This window comes from Sorghum bicolor, chromosome 6, assembly GCF_000003195.3.
Source record: "Sorghum bicolor cultivar BTx623 chromosome 6, Sorghum_bicolor_NCBIv3, whole genome shotgun sequence".
Lineage (NCBI taxonomy): Eukaryota > Viridiplantae > Streptophyta > Magnoliopsida > Poales > Poaceae > Sorghum > Sorghum bicolor.
The window spans coordinates 824,503-845,446 of NC_012875.2; the positions used below are offsets into that span (position 1 = coordinate 824,503).

Consider the following 20,944-nt stretch of genomic DNA (forward strand, 5'->3'; position numbering starts at 1 on the left):
CAAGTTCTAACATCATCCACTGCTGTTAGATGGGCTAATTAATGCTATTTTCAAAACTGAAAAGAAGACCACAAAATGGAATTGAAACAAATGCATTGGAATTTTATTCTCTCCAAACACTTAATCTGTAAAGACCATGTCTTCCTATACTGTCTGACCATTCTCGTGCTCACCAAATAACATGATCCGGATCAAATACAACCAAACAAACCAAGTTTGGATGATCAACAGAAGCAGAAAATTACTGCAGACTCCCTAGAGCACCACTAACCAGTAAACTACCATACTACAAAGAAATTGAAAATTAGGAAATCTCTTTAAATGTAGAACAGACAACGGCAATTTACTTTTTGGGACGACAGCTGAGATCAATTCTTTTATATGAGTAAAAAAACACTTAAAAAGATTGATTTGCCACTCAATTTAGCATTAACAGAGTGCTAAAGTTGGAATTTCTCTTCAGTCTGAAGCATAACTAGGATAATAGGTTTAGGATAGAGTAAAATGTGTCAGTCTCAATCTATTATGCAAGTATGAACTTATTCACAATTCTAGGAACAAAGGTCGGACAAACAAAGGAAATTAAGACAGCAGCCAGGATGCTGAACAGGAGGACAAGCAGCTAGCGCAAGATGCATGATGAATTTAACTATCAGTGTCGCTTTATTCAACCTGAACTCAATTAAGTGTGCTGGATCCTAAAAATAGCTAATTCCTGCATTCCGGCACTTGCATTGCTCTGCACTGAAGTTGCCACTGGCAGCCACAACACACATAGATGCTATGCACTCCAATTGCAGTAAGATTATATAGAATCAACTCATACTGTACCAATCTCATCAATCAGCTATGCTATGTACTATGGACGACTAAGCACGGGCGTCAGCAACGGCTTCCCGGAGAAGAAGGCTTCGAGGTTCCCAATCATGAGCTCGCGGAGGTCAGCGGCAGATTCCTCGGTGAACACAGCCTCGTGCGCCGTCAGAACAACATTGTCCATGTCTCCCAACTCCGGCGGCACGTGCGGCTCGTTCTGGAAGACGTCGAGGCCCGCGCCGGCGATCCTCCCATCCTGCAGCGCCAAGACCAGCTCCTGCTCGTCCACGTTCCCGCCGCGCGCGATGTTCACCAGGACGCCTTCCGGGCCCAGCGCGTCCAGCACGCGGCGCCCGACGATACGCCGCGTCGCGTCGTTGAGCGCGCACGCGACGATCAGAGCGTCGGAGTCCGCGGCGAGCGCGTGCACGTCGGGGAAGTAGCGGTAGGGGACGGACGCCTTGGGCGCCCTCGAGTGGTAGGAGATGGCGCAGCCGAATGCCTGGAGACGCTTGGCGATCCTTGAGCCGATGCTGCCCAGACCGATGATGCCCACGCGCTTGCCGCTGAGCTGATCGATCAATCAACTGAAAGATGAAGAGGGGAAGAAAAGAAACCAAGATCCGTAAAAAAGATAGAGAAAAAAATCGAACCTTGGTGGTAAGCGGGTAGTTCCCTTGCGCCGGCCAGAGCCCAGCGCGGACGTAGCGGTCGGCGGCCGCGACGCGGCGGAGCACGCCGATGAGGAGACCGACGGCGTGGTCAGCGACGTCGACGGAGAAGATCTCGCCCGCGCAGGCGACGACGACGCCGCGGCGCGCGCACTGGGCGAGGTCGACGTGGTCCACTCCGGCGCCCGTGGTGACGACGCAGCCGAGGGAGGGGACGGCGTCCAGGAACGCGGCGTCGACCTGGATGGCGCCGCCGGCCAGCACGAGCGCGGCGCGCGGGGGGTCCGCCTCCGCCGCGGCGGCCGTGAGGAAGGCCGGGAGCGGCGCGCCCGAGGCGTAGAAGTCGTGGATGCGGAAGCGCGCCCGCAGCGCCGCGGTGAAGGTGGCGTCCGTGCGGCGCAGGAGCAGGAGCCCTGGCTTCGCCGCGCGCGTCGCGGCGGATGCCATCGGCTCGGCTGCTGCGGTAGGAGACTAGGAGTAGCTCGCGTGTTCAGTGCGGGCGTGGCAACGAGCGGTCGGCAGTGCATCTTGTCTTTGTCCCACTGTTTAGTTGCTGAAAAATTGTGCAAAGTACTATCGTATCGTAGTATTTTCATTTATATTTGATAATTTTTGTCTAATCATAAACAAATTAAAGATTTATTTGGCACAGCTTAACTTTACTAGTAAAGATATTTTTTTTTAGAAAATAGCTTCATGAACAACTTTTTAGGTGAAGTTGAGCTGTTTTGAAAAAATGTTTATTAAAATAGCTTCACCAACTACTTCATGCATAGATGAGAGAGAAAAATAAGAGAGAGAGAGAGAGCTGCAATAAACTACTTTTTTTCAACTTCATCTCAACTCATATCTTTGTGAGAGGAGAAGAAAAACAACTTCACTCATTAAGCTGTTTTAGAAATAAATGTTTAGCAAAAAAAACAGCTCATAACTGTAACAAACAAGCCCTAACTTAAAAGATTTATCTTGCAAAATATTAGTTATTTTTTATTTATATTTAACGTTTCATGGTTGTGCCGTAAGATTCAATGTTACATAAAACCTTCACTATTTTGCAAAATGGTTGAAGAAGAAAACATGAGCAGAGGCGAGCCGTCATCATCGTAAGCACCGTCACGTAACAGGAGTTTGGCAACAAGATTTGCACCTGAACGGGTAAATGATTGGTTTATACTTATCACTGAATTTGTCAACCACCCACTCACCCATCGTTGATGTCTTGCCACTGAATTGTCGCTGGTTCGTTGTTGCCTCTCCGGACCAAATCCTCTGGCTCCTACTCCTACAGATCCAATCGTACCGGAACAGAAGGATGACGCCGGCGGCCGCCGGCGCGGGGGCCAAGCCGTTGGTGCTGCTGTCGCAGCCGTCGGACTCTGGCTTAACACCGGTGATGGAGGGCCAGTTCAGGTTCGTCCTGGCGGCGGACGCCGACGCGGCGACGGCGGCCGAGGCCCGGGTCCTGTTCGTGCCGGGGCTCAGGCCAGTGACCGCCGACCTCATCGACCGGCTCCCGGCGCTGGAGCTCGTGGCCGCGATCTCCGTCGGGTTGGACCACGTGGACCTCGACGCCTGCCGCCGCCGCGGGATCACCGTCACCAACGCCGGCACGACGTTCTCCGTGGACATTGCGGACTATGCTGTCGGCCTCGTCGTCGCCGTCCTCCGCAAGGTGGCCGCCGCCGACGCACACCTCCGGCGCGGCCGATGGGCCATGGACGGCGACTACCCGCTCGCCACCAAGGTAACCGCTTGACATTGTCACGCCACGCGATTGCATTCTTGATCCATGGATTGACCAAGTCAAACACATATATAGTGCATGCATGGTTCTTGATTTGTGCATGCAAAACCCTGCCCCGTGCCCAGGATCGAAATCAGGGCATCAGTGCCCTATGCCCAGGATTAATCAAAATGTTAACGGTCTATAATGGTATATATGATGATATACCATTTAGATATGCATATTGTGCATTAGCCTTGTTTGGGATAATTTATCTCAGACCACACGGCAAAATTAACTTGCTACTTTTCTCCCATCGCTGGCTGGCTTCCAAAATAATCGCAAAGGACAGAGAAGAAGTTCCTTTCCTGGCCGGCTTCCAAAATAATCACAAGGACGGAGAAGAAGTTCCTTTCGTGACGGACATGCTCGATTCTAGGGAGAAGAACCACCACTACAGTTGCAAAAGATCAGGTGGGAGAGGGGGTGCCGGATCTCGGCCAAAGGGGCACAAGTTGCATCTCTCAATTCATTGCGAGGATGAACAAAGGAAGGGGTGCACCATCGAGGAGGAAGCGCCTCCCTGTTTAGTCTCTTGATGAGAAGGAGGCATGTGGATGATAGCCCCTAACCTAGAACTCAGGCTAGATGGTGGCTCTCGCCTAGATGGCCAATGAGGAGGTAGGGGCAATGCTCGACAAAAAAAAAAAAAAAGAGGCAACAAAGGAACCGACCTCGCAGCGTGCCGGCGCCGCAGACACGTACTCGCCTGGCGCCACCGACTATGCCGTTGGTCTAGTCGTCGCGGTGCTCCGCCATGTCGCCGCCGCTGATGCGTACATCCTCCGGCACTGCGGCTGGGCGGCGGGCGGCGGGCCACGGCGAAAACCTGCTCTCGCCGCCAAGGTTCTTGATTTATTCCTCCATTATTTATCTGCAGGTGAGCGGGAAGCGCGTCGGCATTGTGGGGCTAGGCAGCATCGGCTCGCTGGTGGCGCGGCGGCTGGCGGCGTTCGGTTGCGCCGTGGCGTACCACTCCCGGACGCGCAAGCCGCCGCCGTGCCCCTACACGTTCTACCCGACGGTGCGCGCGCTGGCGGCGGACAGCGACGTGCTGGTGCTGGCGTGCGCGCTGACGGAGGAGACGCGGCGCGCGGTGGACCGGGAGGTGATGGAGGCGCTGGGCCGCGGCGGCGGCGTGCTCGTCAACGTCGGCCGCGGCGCGCTGGTGGACGAGCCGGAGCTGGTGCGCTGCCTGCGGGACGGCGTCATCGGCGGCGCCGGGCTCGACGTGTTCGAGAACGAGCCGGACGTGCCGGCGGAGCTCTTCGACATGGACAACGTCGTGCTGTCGAGCCACAAGGCCGTGGCCACGACGGAGTCCATCCGTGGCGTGCTCGATACCGTCTCCGGGAACCTCGAGGCCTTCTTCGCCGGGAAGCCGCTGCTGAGCCCCGTCGCGCTCTGAAGACTGAACCGACGACACTACAACGGTTTACTGCCACGGTGTTTGGGGGTATATTTGCTGCAAATAAATTGGACTGTCGATATCACTCTTTTGTTGATTTGGAGGTTCATTCATTGAGTAGCGTTCATTTGGTTCAGCTACAGTAGTAGTATTATTTTGACGTCAGCGTCATGCAAATGCAGCTTACATTCACGATGCAATTACAGGCTCTATTTTTAAGATTTGCCACGTCCAATCTTTTTTTACATTTGATCAGATGAGTATTTTAGTGTTCAAAAGAAAAGAAGATCACCATTTTCACTCTATATGTTGTATCCTCCTATAGATTTAGCACTATGGGCCAACCCAAGTGCACTAAGAAGCACGGCCCAACCCAACTGCTGTCGTGCTCGTGTTAGGCACGGCTTTGTCGTAGTGCCGTACTTGGGCTCAATCATGGGCCGCAATTCCGGTCTGCACTGTTGGCCTAGGCACGGTACGGTTATTGGGTTGGCACAATGCGACCCAATCTTTTCTAACCATTAGATGACTTTAGGGGAATTTCTAGCCATTGGATGAAAATATATAAGCCTCTCCTCCCCGTCTACACTCTCCCATCCTCCCCACAAGTCGTGGCCTCCTCCCCGGTCCTAACAGCTGACTCCTCTCGTCTCCTCTGATCTTGCAGTGCTGCGGCACCCCTCTCGTTCTACGATGGCGCAATGTCCTCCCGTCATGGCCCATCCTCCCGTCCTGCAATGGCATGGCGTCCTCGGCACGGCGGTGGGGCAAGCTCTGCACCATAGCATGGATGAAATAGGAAGCGGCGATGCAGCGGCTAGCGGCAAGACGGTGTCGGACACAGCAATGACGCAATGACCTCGACACAAGATGTGGTTGTGGGCCGGCACTGGCATGTGTGGGCTGCCATGCCTGACACCATGGCACGACACAACTAATGGGCTATAGTACGTCACTGCATGGCACGGCACGACAATGCCACCATGCCCCATCGTGTCGTGTTGTGCTTAGTGTCGTGCTGTGTCTGGAGCAACGGTGAGGGCTGGTGGGTGTGTGGCGGGCTAGAAGGAAGAATTGTACTTTCCATCCGTGCGCCCATACCTTCGATGGCTGCCACATAGACAGGCAACAAATACGACGTGTTTCTAGCAATGAGCCTGTTTGCTTGTCTAAACAATCATAGCTGGAAGTACTATTTATTATGAAAAAAACACTATTAAATAATTGAGAGATTTAACAGATTAGTTTAAATAGACATAATCTCGCTCGGCTGCAGCGAGATTGGCACAACCCACATGGGAGGAGGGGTGCGTGCAAAGTGAGAGTTGCTCACGCGCTACCAGCAAGCTTTGCCGATCTAAAAATATATAACTTCTCCGTCCATTGTTCTTATCTTATTATAAACAGGAGAAACATCCTAAAATTTAGGTAGATACCCAGCTAGCTCGAGGTAGTGAAGAGAGCAACTTTAATAGTTTAGCTAAAATTAGTAGTCAAATTCTATTGTTTAGCTATTTTGTAAAATAGATAAGTATTTAAAAAAAGAAAAGGTCCACAACAGCCTTTGCTATTTTATAAAATTAGATAGCTAGTGCCAATTGTTGGATAACTATTTAAAAAAAGAAGAGGTCCACAACAGCCTTTGCTATTTTATAAAATTAGATAGCTAGTGCCAATTGTTGGCTATATATGTTGGCCACCGAAAATTAAGAGATAACTAACTTTCTATTTTATAAATCAGGTAACACATTTGTGGAAGCCTACTTTTTGATATACAAATTTTAAAATAGCATCTTCAACAAGAATAACCAAGTTGTTGGAGTTGCTCACCTTAGCATTTTCTAGTTCTTGGTGACGAGAAAACTTCTCTTTCTTATCTCAACAGTCTCAAACTGGACTTACCCTAGTGCCAAAAATGCAAACAGCTCTTCTAATTAGCGTGATAAAAAACAGTGTTGTACAAAATGTACTCAAAAGAATGATAAATCATTGTAGAACACTTAATATCTACTAGATCATACTACAAAGGTGCTAAAACTTGCTAAGTCGTAAGCTAGGATTTAGATAATGATTGGGATCCTATTGACCCAACAATGACGAAGCCCCATCTCTTTGTTGGGTTGAGTCACAAATTGACAATGATAGGGGAAACATCGACAACAACCCATCACTGATATGTGCCAATGCTAGGTTATGGTTTTACCCGATTGTGGCCGGACAATATTACTGTCACCAATTGGGTTGTAGATTGACTCGTCAGTGTCCTTGCTACAATACAAAACCCTAACCCGTTTTACTCCTTTCTCCCAGCTTGAGCTCACCCATCCAAGGAGACATCTTTCTCCATCTCTCTCTATTGTTGCAGCTATTTTTTCACCAAAATGTTCAGGAAGGAGCTTTGTTTTTGAGGGATGGATATGATCTCCTTCCTCTAAGGTGGAGTAAGAGAGAGTTGAAAACGGTAGGCGTTGTACATGGCTTGAACCGATCATATACCGTTTACATAGAGAAAAATGGAAAAGGGAACTCCAGCAAAAACGGGATCGAAAACGGTTGAATTGCTTTTCTCAATCATTTGTCAATTCCTATATTTTTGCTGGAACCTTCCTGGCAGCAATACCGCATTAGACATATGCAGCAACACTAGCCCAACAGCTCAAACGCACAGGGCAGCGACTAGTGCGGCCCAGCCCGCTGCCTCCCTAGAACCGAATCTTAAGCTGTCTCCTCCCTCATAGCCCGGCCCAAACTGAACCTTAATAAACTTTCTCTCTCTCTTTCTCTCTCTCTCTCTCTCTCTCTCTCTCTCTCCACTCACGCCATCTATACGCCAGACCAAAGACACCCCATTGTCGCCCGATCAGCCCTTGCCGATCGACCTCACCCCTCTCTCTGCTCGATCAACCCAAGCCGATTGACCCCACCCCTCTCTAGCTCTCTGTCTCTCTCAAGCCGGCATGTTGCCCATCTGGCCGACTAGCCCCTCTCCCTTAGGTCCTCCATGATGTGGAGTGAAGTGTAAAATATATTGGGCCACACCAAGAAGAAATACCGGCTGCTCAGATGGTTACAATATGTGACATCACTTCATGCAGTCGCAACCGTGGCCCCCACCAGATGCCCCAAAATGTGTTGAATAAAACCATAAGAAAACAAAATGACAGCTCTCGCACCTTCTCTCACACACCTAACACAATTTCTCTCTCTTGTCTTTGAAGCACCGGTGCTTCTACATGGTCCGCTCCTAATTATTCTAACACTACTCTAAATTGACATCACATGCTACAGTGTGCTTAGTGATCCCCAAACATTTTCTCTCTTTCTCTAGCATCATTTATGGGCAACACTACAAGTGGCACACCGCCGCCTCGAGTGGAGATGGCTCCACCAACAGGAGTGCTTCTACTTCTGGCTCATTCATGCGTGTTTAGCCTGCAAATAGATCAACATGAATTTTCCTGTTGGCTGCCTCACTTTGATGCAACCTTGCCTAAATTCAAATTTTACTTGTGATTGCAGGTTTTACATGTATTTGTGTCTTAAGGCTAAGATTGCTGATTACCTAAATTATATTATCAATATCAGCAATCTTGTTTGTATTTTTCAGTCACACGCCATTTTTTAACGACTTTGGGTGGTGAGCGGGGATTCCAGCTCACGTTAGTCATTGGAACTTGGATGTCTGAAATTTAATTTAAGTTTAGTCCAAGCAACATGTTGGTGGAAGTGTAATTTTAGAAGAATGTAACCTGTGGCTGCGTGGTTCCCTTGTGATTTTTCAGAAACTGAATTTCTTACATATATTTACTGGCGATGTCGTAACAAATTCCTTTGCCCCACACGCTTGAGAGCCCATTGCTTTTTGTCTAGCTTCTAGTGACTAAGAACATCTTTGGAGAACTCCTCTTCCAATTGCACATGTTTGCTGAATCTGGAAACAAAACAAGATTTACTGAAGCAGCTGAATTGGTACAGAACATTGAGAATTGGAGTGTAAAAACTCACAGGACTAGTAAGTAGTCAATCCATTAGGCTTATTCGTTTGACTGTTGCTTCCATCCGAAACAGCTGAAATGTGGTTCTTGACTTCTTGTTGTGTTTGTTCTCGATCTGCCTCAGGTCAGCTATGGACATATGGTATTCCTATTTTCTGTTGTAGTTTCTATGTTGTAGATTTAAACCCACAGGTAGAGGTTAAGTGAAAAAAACTCAGATGTTGGATTTAGATCATGTAGTTTTAATAGGTGGTTGCATACACGAAGCTGGGTTGCATATGATGCGTTGCCTGTTATGTCGTTGTTGACTTATGTCAGTTATGTTTGGAGTTACCGTCTCCCGACCGTTATCGGTGAATTGCAGATCTTTTTTTTTCCGACATCCTATTTTCCTAGCTGGTACCATTTTCCTGACCTTCTTTTTTCGATTCTGTTTTTTTTTTCACGTAAGAAAATGTGTTTGAAAACAGCTAGACCTTTTTCCCAACCGTTTTCATCTCTAGGGAGTACATCGCGTTGTAACCTCAATAAAAAATAAAATATCACATTAGTGGCTTTGCTCATATGTCTGAGCGGGTGAACTATAGGGAGGAGATAAGGAGACGAGAGGGAGGGGGAAGGGAAGAGATAAGTGATAGGTGAAAATGAGTGATGGAGGGATAAGTGAGAGTTTGGTGGATGGGTGAAAAACATGCTAATAACCCACATGATCCTCCAGCATCTAAAACACCAACCACATCTAGAAATATAATTTTTACATACGTGTTGATGATCCAGGATACTATTTTGTATTTTAGGGGCACCTAAAAAAAAGGAATAGAGGCATCTTGAAAAAGTGTTTTTTATGTATTTTTCCGTGGGTGAATTGGAAATGGGACATCCTCTAGTGCAATCATCGTATCTAGTAAGCGTTATACATATAGAAAACGAGAGGTAAACTGGAAAAATAGAAATATGTATTAAAATATGAGAAAGTCAAGTATTTTAGGATAAAATTTGAATCATGTGGTTATCTATTTTGGGACAGGCAAACTAAGAGTGGCTCATGTGGTTATATTCCTTATAGTGAAACTTTCTCAACTAAATCCTCAACTTGGTAAAGGTGTTCATATTTTTTTTAGATTTAACAACGTTATTCATTTAGTTATTGGCACCATGTTCTTCCATATGGTGCCTACTCAGTCCTTTGGAGTGTTGTTCTTTCATTGATAGGCGACGCGCTCGTCCTGATCTGTATTGGGTTTAGCAAAAAAAAAAAAAATCTATTTTGAGGCCAGGGGAGTACGTGGCGTTATGCACGCATGGTTCTAGTAGAATCATTCCAATCTAGGCTTGAGGCTGAGGGAGCACATGAAGATATGGTTCTAGTAGAATCATTCCAATCTAGGCATTACACACGTGGAGATGTGACGTCCCAACTAATGCACGCACGTGAATATGGTTCTGGCACCCAATATGTGCTGTATGCAAAGTTCTTTCCCTCAAGTACAGGGAATTATTTTTGTTCCCTTGGGAAATCACGTGTCATCATTGAGCACAAAGGAAGCCTAGGCTGTATGCAAAAAGTTCTTTCCCTCAAGCACAGTTGTCGTATGTATTACTCACTCTATCCTCAAATAAATTAATTTCTAGAATCCATACGTTATTTTAATTAATTTTATAGAAAAAATAACTATATTTATAATATAAAATAAACATATTATACAAATACATTCTATAGTACATCTAATGATATTAGTTTGTTATCAAAACTCTTGATGTTTTTTTTTTCTAAAAGATTCGGTTAAATTTTTAAAAGTTTAATTTGACAACTCTAGAAATCTATTTATTCATAGACAAAAAAATATATTTATAATAACAATACTATTAGTAAGGAACGACTAAAATTTGTCATATCGCCAAAGTTTTGTATTTTTGACATCGTACGTGTGATGAACAATATATTCAAGTACTTCATGCATGCATGTTCTTTTCGACAAAGAAAGCCACGGTATCCATGATTCAACCGAAACACTTTCACAAAGGTCACGTCGTCGATCCCCAGTGATAAGAGCTATCGAGATTTGTGTGTGTCACGAGGACGCCACTGATCATCATCCAAAAAGATACCAACAAACAATTTTTAGATAATAAAAATTGCCTAAATAGAAAGCATTCATTTTATTTTACTTCTCTTTCTCTTTTAATTTTGGACAACGCATGTTCTATTCTAATTTCACTTTACTTAGCGCATGTTCTATTCTAATTTTATTTTACTTCTCTTTCTCTTTTTGGCAGAGTAGGTTTCATTCACTTCACTTCTTTTTCTCTTGCTAGATCGCATGCATAATATTTTTTTCTTTTTTTGAGAACCATGCATATAACTTAGATAACTGAATTAGATAGCATATTTCGACGAATAACTTAACAGGCTTCCACATTCCTTTTTAGGTTTACAACTTAGAAAACAGAACTAGACAACATAACTTGGACGAATAACTTAACAGTGCTAACTTTGCAGTGCTCGCACATTCTCTTTTAGGTTTAATCGGCCTCATATAACTTAGATAACTGAATCAAACAACACAACTTCGACTAATAACTTAACAATGTTAACCTGAGCATAACTTGGACAAGTAACTTAATAGTACTAACTTAGTAGTGCTTGCACATTCTCTTTTTGGTTTCATCAGCTTAACTTTTTAATATAAGTCATTCTATATAACTTTTATGTACGGAAGAAGAAAGAAAAAATCTGGCCAGTGTCCGCATGACACATGAGGACCAAGACCTGCATACACAGATTTGAGGGCAGAAAAGAGAAGAAATCAAGGAACGCATGCCATAAGGAGATCCAATCACGTGTTGACTCGTAGTTCGTTGTGCAAGAAACAAGTAGATGCTCATGATATTGGATTTGGAGTGTCACGACGGCGCTGCAGAGTGACACTGCCCGGTCGATTCGTGGCGACTGCCACTAGATTGATTTTAGGAAACAACTTTATTTATTTACAGAAGTGGTTTGATATTGTCCGTATCTTCTAAAATGTCTAGTTAGAGATAGGTACCCTATTTATAGAGATAATTCAAAATCAATTAACAACATAAATCTGTTTACATCACAAGCCATTTAAGAGGTCCGTCTCTAAAGATAGAGTTTATTTCTAGAGACGAACCCCACACGCCCAAATAGAATGCTCTTGGAGATGCTCTTAGGAAATAAGTCCAAAAACTCCATGCTAACCTCGAGTATATAAATGCAACACTAGAGTTTCAGCCATGCTAGTTTCTCACCTTTTGTCTTCTGTCTTCCTTATCTCTCTTTTCTTGACTCTCTTCGCTCAACATTGCGCGGCATGGTGGAGAAGGCTAGGTCGGTGTGTGGCAGGGCAACATGGTGAAGAAGCTACAACTGACAACATAACGGCCCGACGGACGCGAAGGGGCTGGTGCCCTATTCTAGGTCACGACACAACGGTCTGATAGAGGGCACAAAGGGGTGGTAGTGTCGGTGGTGGCTCACCACTCTAAGCCCCACCCTTCCCTCCGTTAGTGATATGAATGGCAGTGTTGATATGGGACACTCCATTAGCAATGGGGCGAAGGAAGATCTTGTATTGATGGAGACTAGCTGTCACACCCATATTTTAAGAACAAAATAGGATGCATAAAAGACTCATATGTGCCCCAGAAATAGTCGCACACATAAGTAGACAAATCTCAAATATACCATTGCAGTGTTTATTACATAGCGGAACATAATAAATCACATAGTCTTACACAAAAATGATAATAATATTAAACAACGCTCTCGACAGAAGCTCCACACAGGGACACTGTTGACTGGTTGACTCCAAACCTAGTACTCATAACGGTAGTCCTCATTCCAAACATCATCACTTGCATAACCTGGGGTGTTTGGAAATTGCAAGAGTGAGCACATATCGTACTCAACAAGTATAACCAGGGGTTCATGAGGCTCAAATAGCTGACACTGGTTTAACTGCATTTAGCTTTTAATAGTGGATAGCATGTTTAATCATTGGATAGCAAATATCAAGGTAGCATAATGAATCCCATAACCACATGATCAATGTATACAAGAATTAAGAATAACACATATAAACAACATAATAAACCATCATTTATCATCATTAATCATGTTCATCTGTGTCCATCTATTCCGTCAGTTTAACGGGCCGCCCGTATCCGTGGGCACGGCTAGTATACCAGATTTAACACTCTGCAGAGGTTGTACATCTTTACCAATGAGTCATGATTTACCCTTTCGCCCGAGGTAGCTAGTCTCTTAACCCCCTTCCTAGGGAGGTCGGCAGGGATCACTATGAAGCCTTTCAAAAGTTCGTCTAACATGTTAGGGCCGCAAGGTTTCCTTTGCGCGCAGATATAGAGCCCCTTCCGATGGCACAATGACTCGCAGCCTATACACATACAGATAGAGGCCACACTATACCCAAAACGGTTCAGCCCTCCGCCCTTTTGGGTAACCTCTAACAAGCTAGAAAAGTTCTTCATACTGAGCTAAAGCCAGAGCCATATAGCCCTCATGGTTGTACGAGTTGTCCCAGCTTTTGCCAAGGGATAAGTCCTTATGGAGGGTCAAGATCAATCTAGCAAAAGCTAGAGTTCTTTCCACCCTTTATATTCAAGTTGCTAGAAAGCTTATTTTATTGTTTATTGTATATTCAAATATTCATGTTACAAGATCATGGATTAATAATCAAGCACTAGCAAGAACTACCCAAATGCATATCCAAATAGGTAACAAGGAATTCAGGATAACAATCATCTATGATTTTGCTAAAGTCATCAAGATGGACACATGCATATGATATATGTATTAAAAGTGTATAGATAACAAGGATAATCCCAAGTTATACTTGCCTTGATCAAAGCTCTCCTGAGCCTGCTAGTCTTCAAAGACTTGGTCTTGATCACCAACGTACGGCTCACCGTCTATTCCCAAACATCAATCAACAACACGCAATCCAATGTAGACAATCATACATGAAGCAAACAAGCTATAATTAGAACAATACACCAAACAGTGGTAAAACAAATATAAAAGTTTATGAAAATATTCTACGCAGCGCTACGATCACACAAACGTAAAGTTCACGAAAATCAGAATTAAAACGTAGAAGTTATGAATTTTCTAAGATTTCCTATAGAGAAATAATTAATAAAATGCTACTGCGAAAATAAAAAGTTTCAAAATAGAAAATAAATCTAGAGCACGTAAATACGAATCTAACGAAATTTGAATGGACCAAAACGGATTTAAAATGAATATTTTATAAGCATTATAAAATCAGTGGCAAACTTGTAAATAGCAGAAAGCGTATTCCAGTTCAAACCGATGAAAAATACGTTTTCCAAAATAAAAGGCGTAAAATCGGAAGGCGCTTTGGACGACGGGTTCTAATATGGAATTGTCCAGGGGCTCTTTAGGAAAAGTTACCCCGAAGGAGTAACTTCTAATCCTGGCGCTAGGTTTCATAACCTACGGTCAAGATTCGCTCAGGGGAGGAAACGGCCGGCCGCCGGCGAGCTCCACGGCGGACGCCATGGATGCCACCCCGGAGCTCGCCGGAGATGGCGGATCTTGCAACTCCGAGCGCTAGGGAACAAAGAGAAAGCACCAGGCGAGAGAGGAGCTTACCCCGAGCTCACCTGCGTACTTGACACGGCCTGAGAACGCGCTGGGAGGGCTCGCCGCGGTGGAGGAAAGGTTCGGCCACGGTGAGATCAAGAGAAGACGCGGCGGAGCGTCTAGGGTTTGGTTTTTCGGCGCGGACGAGGGAAAACAAAGCACGGGGCGTCGCGAGGAACTTTATAGGGCTTCGGATTACGCGCTAGGCAAGAAATCGCGGGATTGATCTCCTCCCGGGAGTCCTGCTCGGCTATGAACAGGGAAAGAAGAAGGGGAAGACGGTGCTGTTCCTCGGGCCCCACTCGTCATAGGAAGAAAGGCAGGGTCCCGGCTGTCAGCGAGTCAAGGGAGAAGGGAGGGGACAGCAGAGCGCGCGCGGGCCAGCTGCTGGGCCGAAAGTGATCTGGGCCGCGGGAAGGAAGCCGAGCTGCGGGGGTGAAAAGTTTTTTTCTTTTCTGTTTTCTTCTCCCAAAACATTTTCTAAATCGAGTTTTGTGTGCAAATACTTTCTAACCAAAAGCAACAAGCATAACATGAAATATGCTTCAGCATGAATGCATAATCAAGGTTACTAGTCTTATGATAAATTTTATTTATTTTCCATAAAAATTATTTATTTGCTAGATTCAAATGTTCACAAAAATACTTAAATAAATCAAATTAATTCCTATTAATTGAAATCAAAATTTTGGGTGTTACACTAGCTCCGGTGAGCATGGCCTAGATTTGTTGGAGGAATGAAGGCCCATATTTTTGCTACGATGGCTTTGGCAAGATCCGCATGGATTTGTAGCATGCATGACAACATGGCAAGATCCGCATAGATTTCATGTAGAGGGTGGAAGCATCAATTTTCGTTTGCTATAGTGTCATAGTCTATGTATAAGACTTTCTGGTTCTCGCTCGTTTCCTAATCTGTGAATTTTGTAATAATTGGCTATGTACATTGATGGATGTAGAGGCTAGATAATGTTTTATCCTTTATCTAAAAAATGGCAACATGGCTTCAAGGTTAGCAAGCCATGAATAATCAAGTGGTCATGGTAGCTAGCCTTGAGGATGACCTATGAACATGTGTTCTAGACTTATGGGTGCACTATTTTTTTTTTGTTTTTACTCGATTTTTAGGGGCGGGTGTGAACCTCACCTCTGCTATCTCTTATTAAGAGTCATATTGTTACAGAGGCGGGTGCTAAGGCTACATTTGTAAATCCTAATTGCTCGTCTATACAAAGGTTTCTCATACTAGACACATGCCATGGCGTGATACCTACACGACCGCATCGGTGAGTATAGGATCTCTGGTAGTCCAGGATGGCCTAGAGGAGGGGGCGTGAATAGGCCTATCAAAACTCAAACTTCAACTTTTATCAGTTTCACCAGGGAAGGGCGGCACTACCAGCCTCACACAGAGAGCAACAAGAATATATTCAAAAAGTACTTTGGGAAATTTAGATCAAATAAAATTCCTAACTCCCTACAAGTTAGTATACACCAGAATAAGCACCAAAACCTACAATAATACAACCACGAGGTATATCAAACTCAAAGCCTAAAAGCAACTCAACAGCACAAGTAAGTAATATACAAATCAGTACACAAAGATTTATCCTGTGGTTCAGCGGTTGCCACATCCAGGCTAGGCTTGCTCCACGTTGTTGAGGTACCCACACAAGGACCGACTTGCCACAAAGGCTTGTCCTTCCCTTGTTCTTCAAATAAGAGTGATACCTCTTGAAGGAGGAGTGATTTCTTTGCTGCAAGGTGAACTTACAAACTTGCCTTGGCTGCCACACAAGTTAGCTAGCACTAGGGCAACGCCTAGCCAACTAGGAGCAAGCTCCAAGATTAACAAACCTTAAGGCCACCGGCCAAACATGAACCAAATGCTCTTTTGACTTTGGGAAACAATGGATATGCTCTCCAATCAAAGTTTGCTACCTTTTCTCTCAAGATTTGATGGTGAAAATCAAGGATTTGCTTGGGAGCTTGAGGAGTAACAATGGAGGAGAGAGAGATGTGAGCACTGGTGTTCTGTAACAGTTGGATTAAAGAAAGATGACGTGAATGGCACCAATGACCGTTATAGTCAAGAGGAATGGATATTTATACCCCAGTCTTCCAGTGGTTAGATTAACGGCGGCACTGCCTCCCTAGCTAGACCAGCCAAAGAAAGGAATGCAAAGCATACTGGTTTGGCTGAGGGTTGAGGATGTAGATGAAGATTTAAGCATCTGGTTCATCATTTGTTCAATAGACCTGGTGCCCCTCTTAATAGTACAACTTTTCTTATAGTCAAATTCCAACATAAATGAATTTAAACCTTCGAAGAGCTTAGGACTGCGCTCCTTTGAGAATAGGGGCTCCTCTGACCTGTTCAACATCCTCCGTTCATGATTCCCTGCTAGTCATCTTAATAAACCTCATTAGTCCTCTAATCCGGTGATCATCAACACCAAAACCCAAAAAGCTTATTGCATTTACAGTGAACTCTATGGAAGAATAAGAGTGCAAGTTGATGGGAGACGAGACGAGGGAGAGAGAAGAAGTGGGAGCTAATAAATACTTCCTCCGTCTCATAATTAATAATGGAAACTTGAAGTTTGAAATTTTTCTCAAAAATATGTAAACATACTCATAGTTATACTGTAGACATCAACTTTGTAAAGAACGGTTCATCATTTCACTCCATATTTAAATGCGGCTATAATTTATTGTGTGGCTGCTATTAGCGGATAGAGTAAAATATTCATTCTGAACTTGTGTGGAAGCATCTGGATGTTTTTTTTAACCAGCGTACGGCTGAAAAAACTTAGGAGAAGCACATGAATATAGGAGAGCATATGTGTAATTTTACTTCTATGCTAATCTAACCTCGATATTCGAGATTCACATATTTTTTTTGAGACGGAGGTATTAAGCCAGAGAGATCTGTGGATAGGTATATTATGTGAGAGTAGCAGACAAACTGATAAAGACAAACAGATAAAAAGAGACCAGACCACGTGAACCTCGACCACCAAAAAGTTGGAAGCCTTGTAATGTCCTCAACCTTTTACACCATCCATCCATAAGACTTAATTTTTAATTAGAGTCAGTTTGTAGGTCGTGACATAGGACACTAATATCTGCACGTTCTATTTTCAGGGGTGGCAAGAAATAGAACCATGGCTGAGAGAAAAATAAAGGTGCCTGTTAAAATCATTTTTAGCAGTATCACAGATTTCCTTCACCAACGAAGAGCCTATTTGCTGATCTAAAAATTATAGTCGAAAGTACTGTTCGCTGATAGAAAAAATACGATTTATAAAATAAGTTAACAGAGCTAAAGATTAATTATTTTCCATCAGTGAGGTATGTCATTGCAATCTAAGTGGTATCCACCTGGATGTCCTAGATGTGATGTGACATCTGAACTAATGCATGCATACATGCACGTGAAGATGGTCCGGCACATTTTTTTTTATTTTGCCTTTAAACACATATACCTTTACTCTTCTACCTATTGAATTCGCACTAACTTCTCAATATGGTTTTGCATTAGGATATATGTTTGTACACTTCTCAATATGAATCTAAGGCCAGTCTCAATGCATAGTTTCATGACATAGTTACGAAGACTATAAACTGGGTAACCGAGCCACATGAGTTTCATGAGGATGAAACTCCTCTCTCTTCTGACGAAACTCCTTCATTTAATGATCCTGCCAAGTCAACAATTTTGCTATGTGACACCCTATTTAATGTGTATGATATTCTTATGAAACATACATTGAGACTGGCCTAATGAGTTGGAGAATGAGGCCACATGACTTAAAGGACAAAATAAACTTTACCCCATAGATGCACACGTCTCTGTTGCTGACCCTACCCAACGAATTAAAAATATTCCATGCATGTGTCTCTATATATTCCCTTGACCTTGAGATATAACGATGTCTCATTGAGCACCCAGAGAGAAGAGCCTGCTGGTAGCTACTGCACTAGCTTGCAGCTAATCTTGAAACCAGCTAGCAGAGATGGCCGGGCAGCAGGTATGCAAAGTTCTCTACTATATAGTTCATTCACTCAAACATGCTGTGAGCAGCTAATATTGAACGACTCTCTTCCATCTTGGCTTCGTATATATGTTATTGTGTTCCTTTTTGAAGAAGGAGGCGGCGGCGGTATCCATGGTGCAACTGAGCACCTTCACAAGGGTGCCGTCGATCCCGAGGGACCAGAGCTACCGTGATTTCCCGGTGACGGTGCGCGTCACGGCGGCGCCGCCGGATTTCGTCCAAGGCGAACGCACCCTGGTGGATGTGGTGGCGGCGATCGACCTCAGGTGGAGCATGGGCTTCGACGACAAGTACGGCCACCAACCCAACGACCGGCTGGTGAGGGTGAAGGAGGCCATGGCCAAGGTGATTGACAACCTGGGTGTCGACGCCCAGAACCGCCTTGCCGTTGTAGGATTCAACCAAGAGGTTGCCACCAGCACGGAGCTTCTGGAAATGACTGCCCAAGGCCAGCAAAGTGCCATTGAGACTGTGAATGCGCTGAAAGTCTTGGGTCGGCCGTCCACCTTTTCTGTTGGCTTGAATGAGGCCAAAAAGGTAATTTTATAAACTAGATTTAGATTTAGATTGTAGATTACTCCCTCCGTCATGTAATACAATGCATTCTAGTATTTATAAAATTTAACCTTAAATTATATAACTTATTTTAGAGGACAAAACCTAATTTTGTATTAAATATTTTTTATTTATCAATCAATCATTATGAATCAGGTTGATGATAGCGTTTGATTATTAGGAAATAAAATGAGAATACATACTTTTTTATGTTCTATCTTAATTTATTTTAAAATTATTAGAACGCACTATATTACATGATAGAGAGAATACTAGTAGTAATATATATGTATGGAGGCAAAATTATATTCAACTACTTTTAATTTTGTTTGTTTTTTTTTGCTCGATGTTTAATTGATGTGCAGATCCTAGATGGACGCAGTCTGGCGGAGAAACGGCGTAGTCTAGGCTTCATCATCTTCGTCTCCAACGGAGATGACGTTACCTTCTTAGAGAAAGACATCCCGACAGCGTACCCAATCCACGCGTTCGGTCTCACAGCACAACACAGTCCCTCCAAGCTGAAAGCCATGGCCAACCAGACACTTGGAAGCTACACTCCCATCGAGAACGACGACCTCGAGACGAAGCTCGCCGAGAAGCTGGACCAGCTTTCGGTCAGGCTCACCTCCGTCGTCGCCGTCGACACGACCATCGACCTCACCACACTGCACCATGGAGTGGTTGTATCCAAGCTAGAGTCGTCTTGGGCCTATAACGATGCTCTTGTATTCTACAAGAGCGAAATCGGTGGCGGCAAAACGTCCGGCAAGGTCGTCGTCGGCGATGTCTCCGCCGGAGAATTGAAGGAGTTCACCGTCTACCTGGATGTTCCAGCTGCAGAAGGCCAGCAGGACGGCACCGGCACCGATGATGGCGACAGTGTCTTGGAGCTGCTGAAGGTTGGAGGGGTGTATAAGCAGAGCTCGGACATGGACAAGAAGAAGGTGCTGCTCGGCGAGTCCATGGTGACCGTCGTCAGGACAGACGACGGTGGTGCGCTTGACTTGATTGAGGAGCGGGTGGCGTACTGGTGCAAGGTGAAGCTGGACCTGTCGGCGATGTATGACAAGTTGGAGACGGAGGCTGCAGGGGCGAAGTCCGGTGGCGATGTCACGGAGGCTCTTGCTCTCCGGGAGGCGTCCGTGGAGGCCATCAACAGAGCCATGTACCACGACATCTACAACGTAAGTTGTTTATACCAGTTCATCACAAGTCACAGCACATTGCTATTAGCTGTTAATTAATTTTAACCTACTACGTACTGGATTAATCTTTCTGTTAATTACTGTAATCTTCACGACCGTTCCTGTCTGCAGGCCGTCCTGCTCGCTCTCAAGCTGAGGCGTGGCGGCGACAGTGGCAACGGCGGCAGCTCCGCTATGGAAAATTCACCTCCCACGCCACTGCACCCTGCCAAGACACCAGTCTAAGAACATACCAGCCGTGGAAGAGAAGAACACGGACAGGAAATTAAAGCATCTTTGTGTTGTTGAGAATGAATAATATGCTGGCAACAGTTCAGAAAAAAAAAGAACGCATTGTGATCTTTGTGCTGCTATCATGCTAAAGTCTACCATGTCTAAACTCTGAACACATTTCAACAACGCATTGTGATCTTTGAGTCATACTTGTAATAATCAATGTCAGATACTTCGATGCCTCTTCTTGAAGAGATTTGAAGATGGAACAAATTAATCCATTACAATGTCTAAAAAAATCTTCAAAAAGAGAACACACAAAACTACAAACAAATGATAGACCACCATATTAGAATATAAACATGGGTTTTCCATGTGCATATACTAAAAAAAGAGAGACAAATTACAATCATGTACAACCACACATGAAGAGAAGGAAGACACAATCGACGTCGTATATATTAAGTGATGTTATTGTTTATACCTAGTGTTATCTTCGACCAGTCTTAGACAGTGCAATGAGGTGTAGCATGCGAATGCAAGTGAGATAAGATTTTGTTTACAATAAAGAGCACTCGCTT

General features: G+C 44.6%; 3 protein-coding genes across 6 annotated transcripts; 2 read left to right on the plus strand and 1 right to left on the minus strand.

The window, feature by feature from the left end:
- On the minus strand, window positions 624-2,045 carry LOC8080246 (glyoxylate/hydroxypyruvate reductase HPR3). Of its 2 annotated transcripts, none has more exons than XM_021462405.1 (2): window positions 1,470-2,045; window positions 624-1,382 (listed from the first exon to the last, which is right to left on the minus strand). In XM_021462405.1, exons 1-2 carry the CDS (start codon window positions 2,012-2,014, stop codon window positions 860-862), a joined length of 1,068 nt encoding a protein of 355 aa, XP_021318080.1. In that variant the 5' UTR covers window positions 2,015-2,045; the 3' UTR covers window positions 624-859. The 2 variants fall into 2 exon arrangements, with proteins under 2 accessions (XP_021318080.1, XP_002447412.1); XM_002447367.2 differs by having other exon boundaries at window positions 624-1,387; window positions 1,470-2,008.
- Window positions 2,512-4,933, plus strand: LOC110436632 (glyoxylate/hydroxypyruvate reductase HPR3-like). Its single transcript, XM_021464043.1, has 2 exons — window positions 2,512-3,231; window positions 4,151-4,933. The coding sequence occupies exons 1-2, from the start codon at window positions 2,647-2,649 to the stop codon at window positions 4,676-4,678; spliced, it is 1,113 nt and encodes a 370-aa protein (XP_021319718.1). The 5' UTR covers window positions 2,512-2,646; the 3' UTR covers window positions 4,679-4,933.
- On the plus strand, window positions 18,235-20,615 carry LOC110436137. 3 transcript variants are annotated; one of them, XM_021462385.1, is made up of 4 exons: window positions 18,235-18,360; window positions 18,478-18,924; window positions 19,308-20,129; window positions 20,262-20,615. In XM_021462385.1, exons 1-4 carry the CDS (start codon window positions 18,346-18,348, stop codon window positions 20,373-20,375), a joined length of 1,398 nt encoding a protein of 465 aa, XP_021318060.1. In that variant the 5' UTR covers window positions 18,235-18,345; the 3' UTR covers window positions 20,376-20,615. The 3 variants fall into 3 exon arrangements, with proteins under 3 accessions (XP_021318060.1, XP_021318061.1, XP_021318059.1); XM_021462386.1 differs by having other exon boundaries at window positions 18,255-18,360; window positions 18,481-18,924; XM_021462384.1 differs by having other exon boundaries at window positions 18,271-18,360; window positions 18,454-18,924.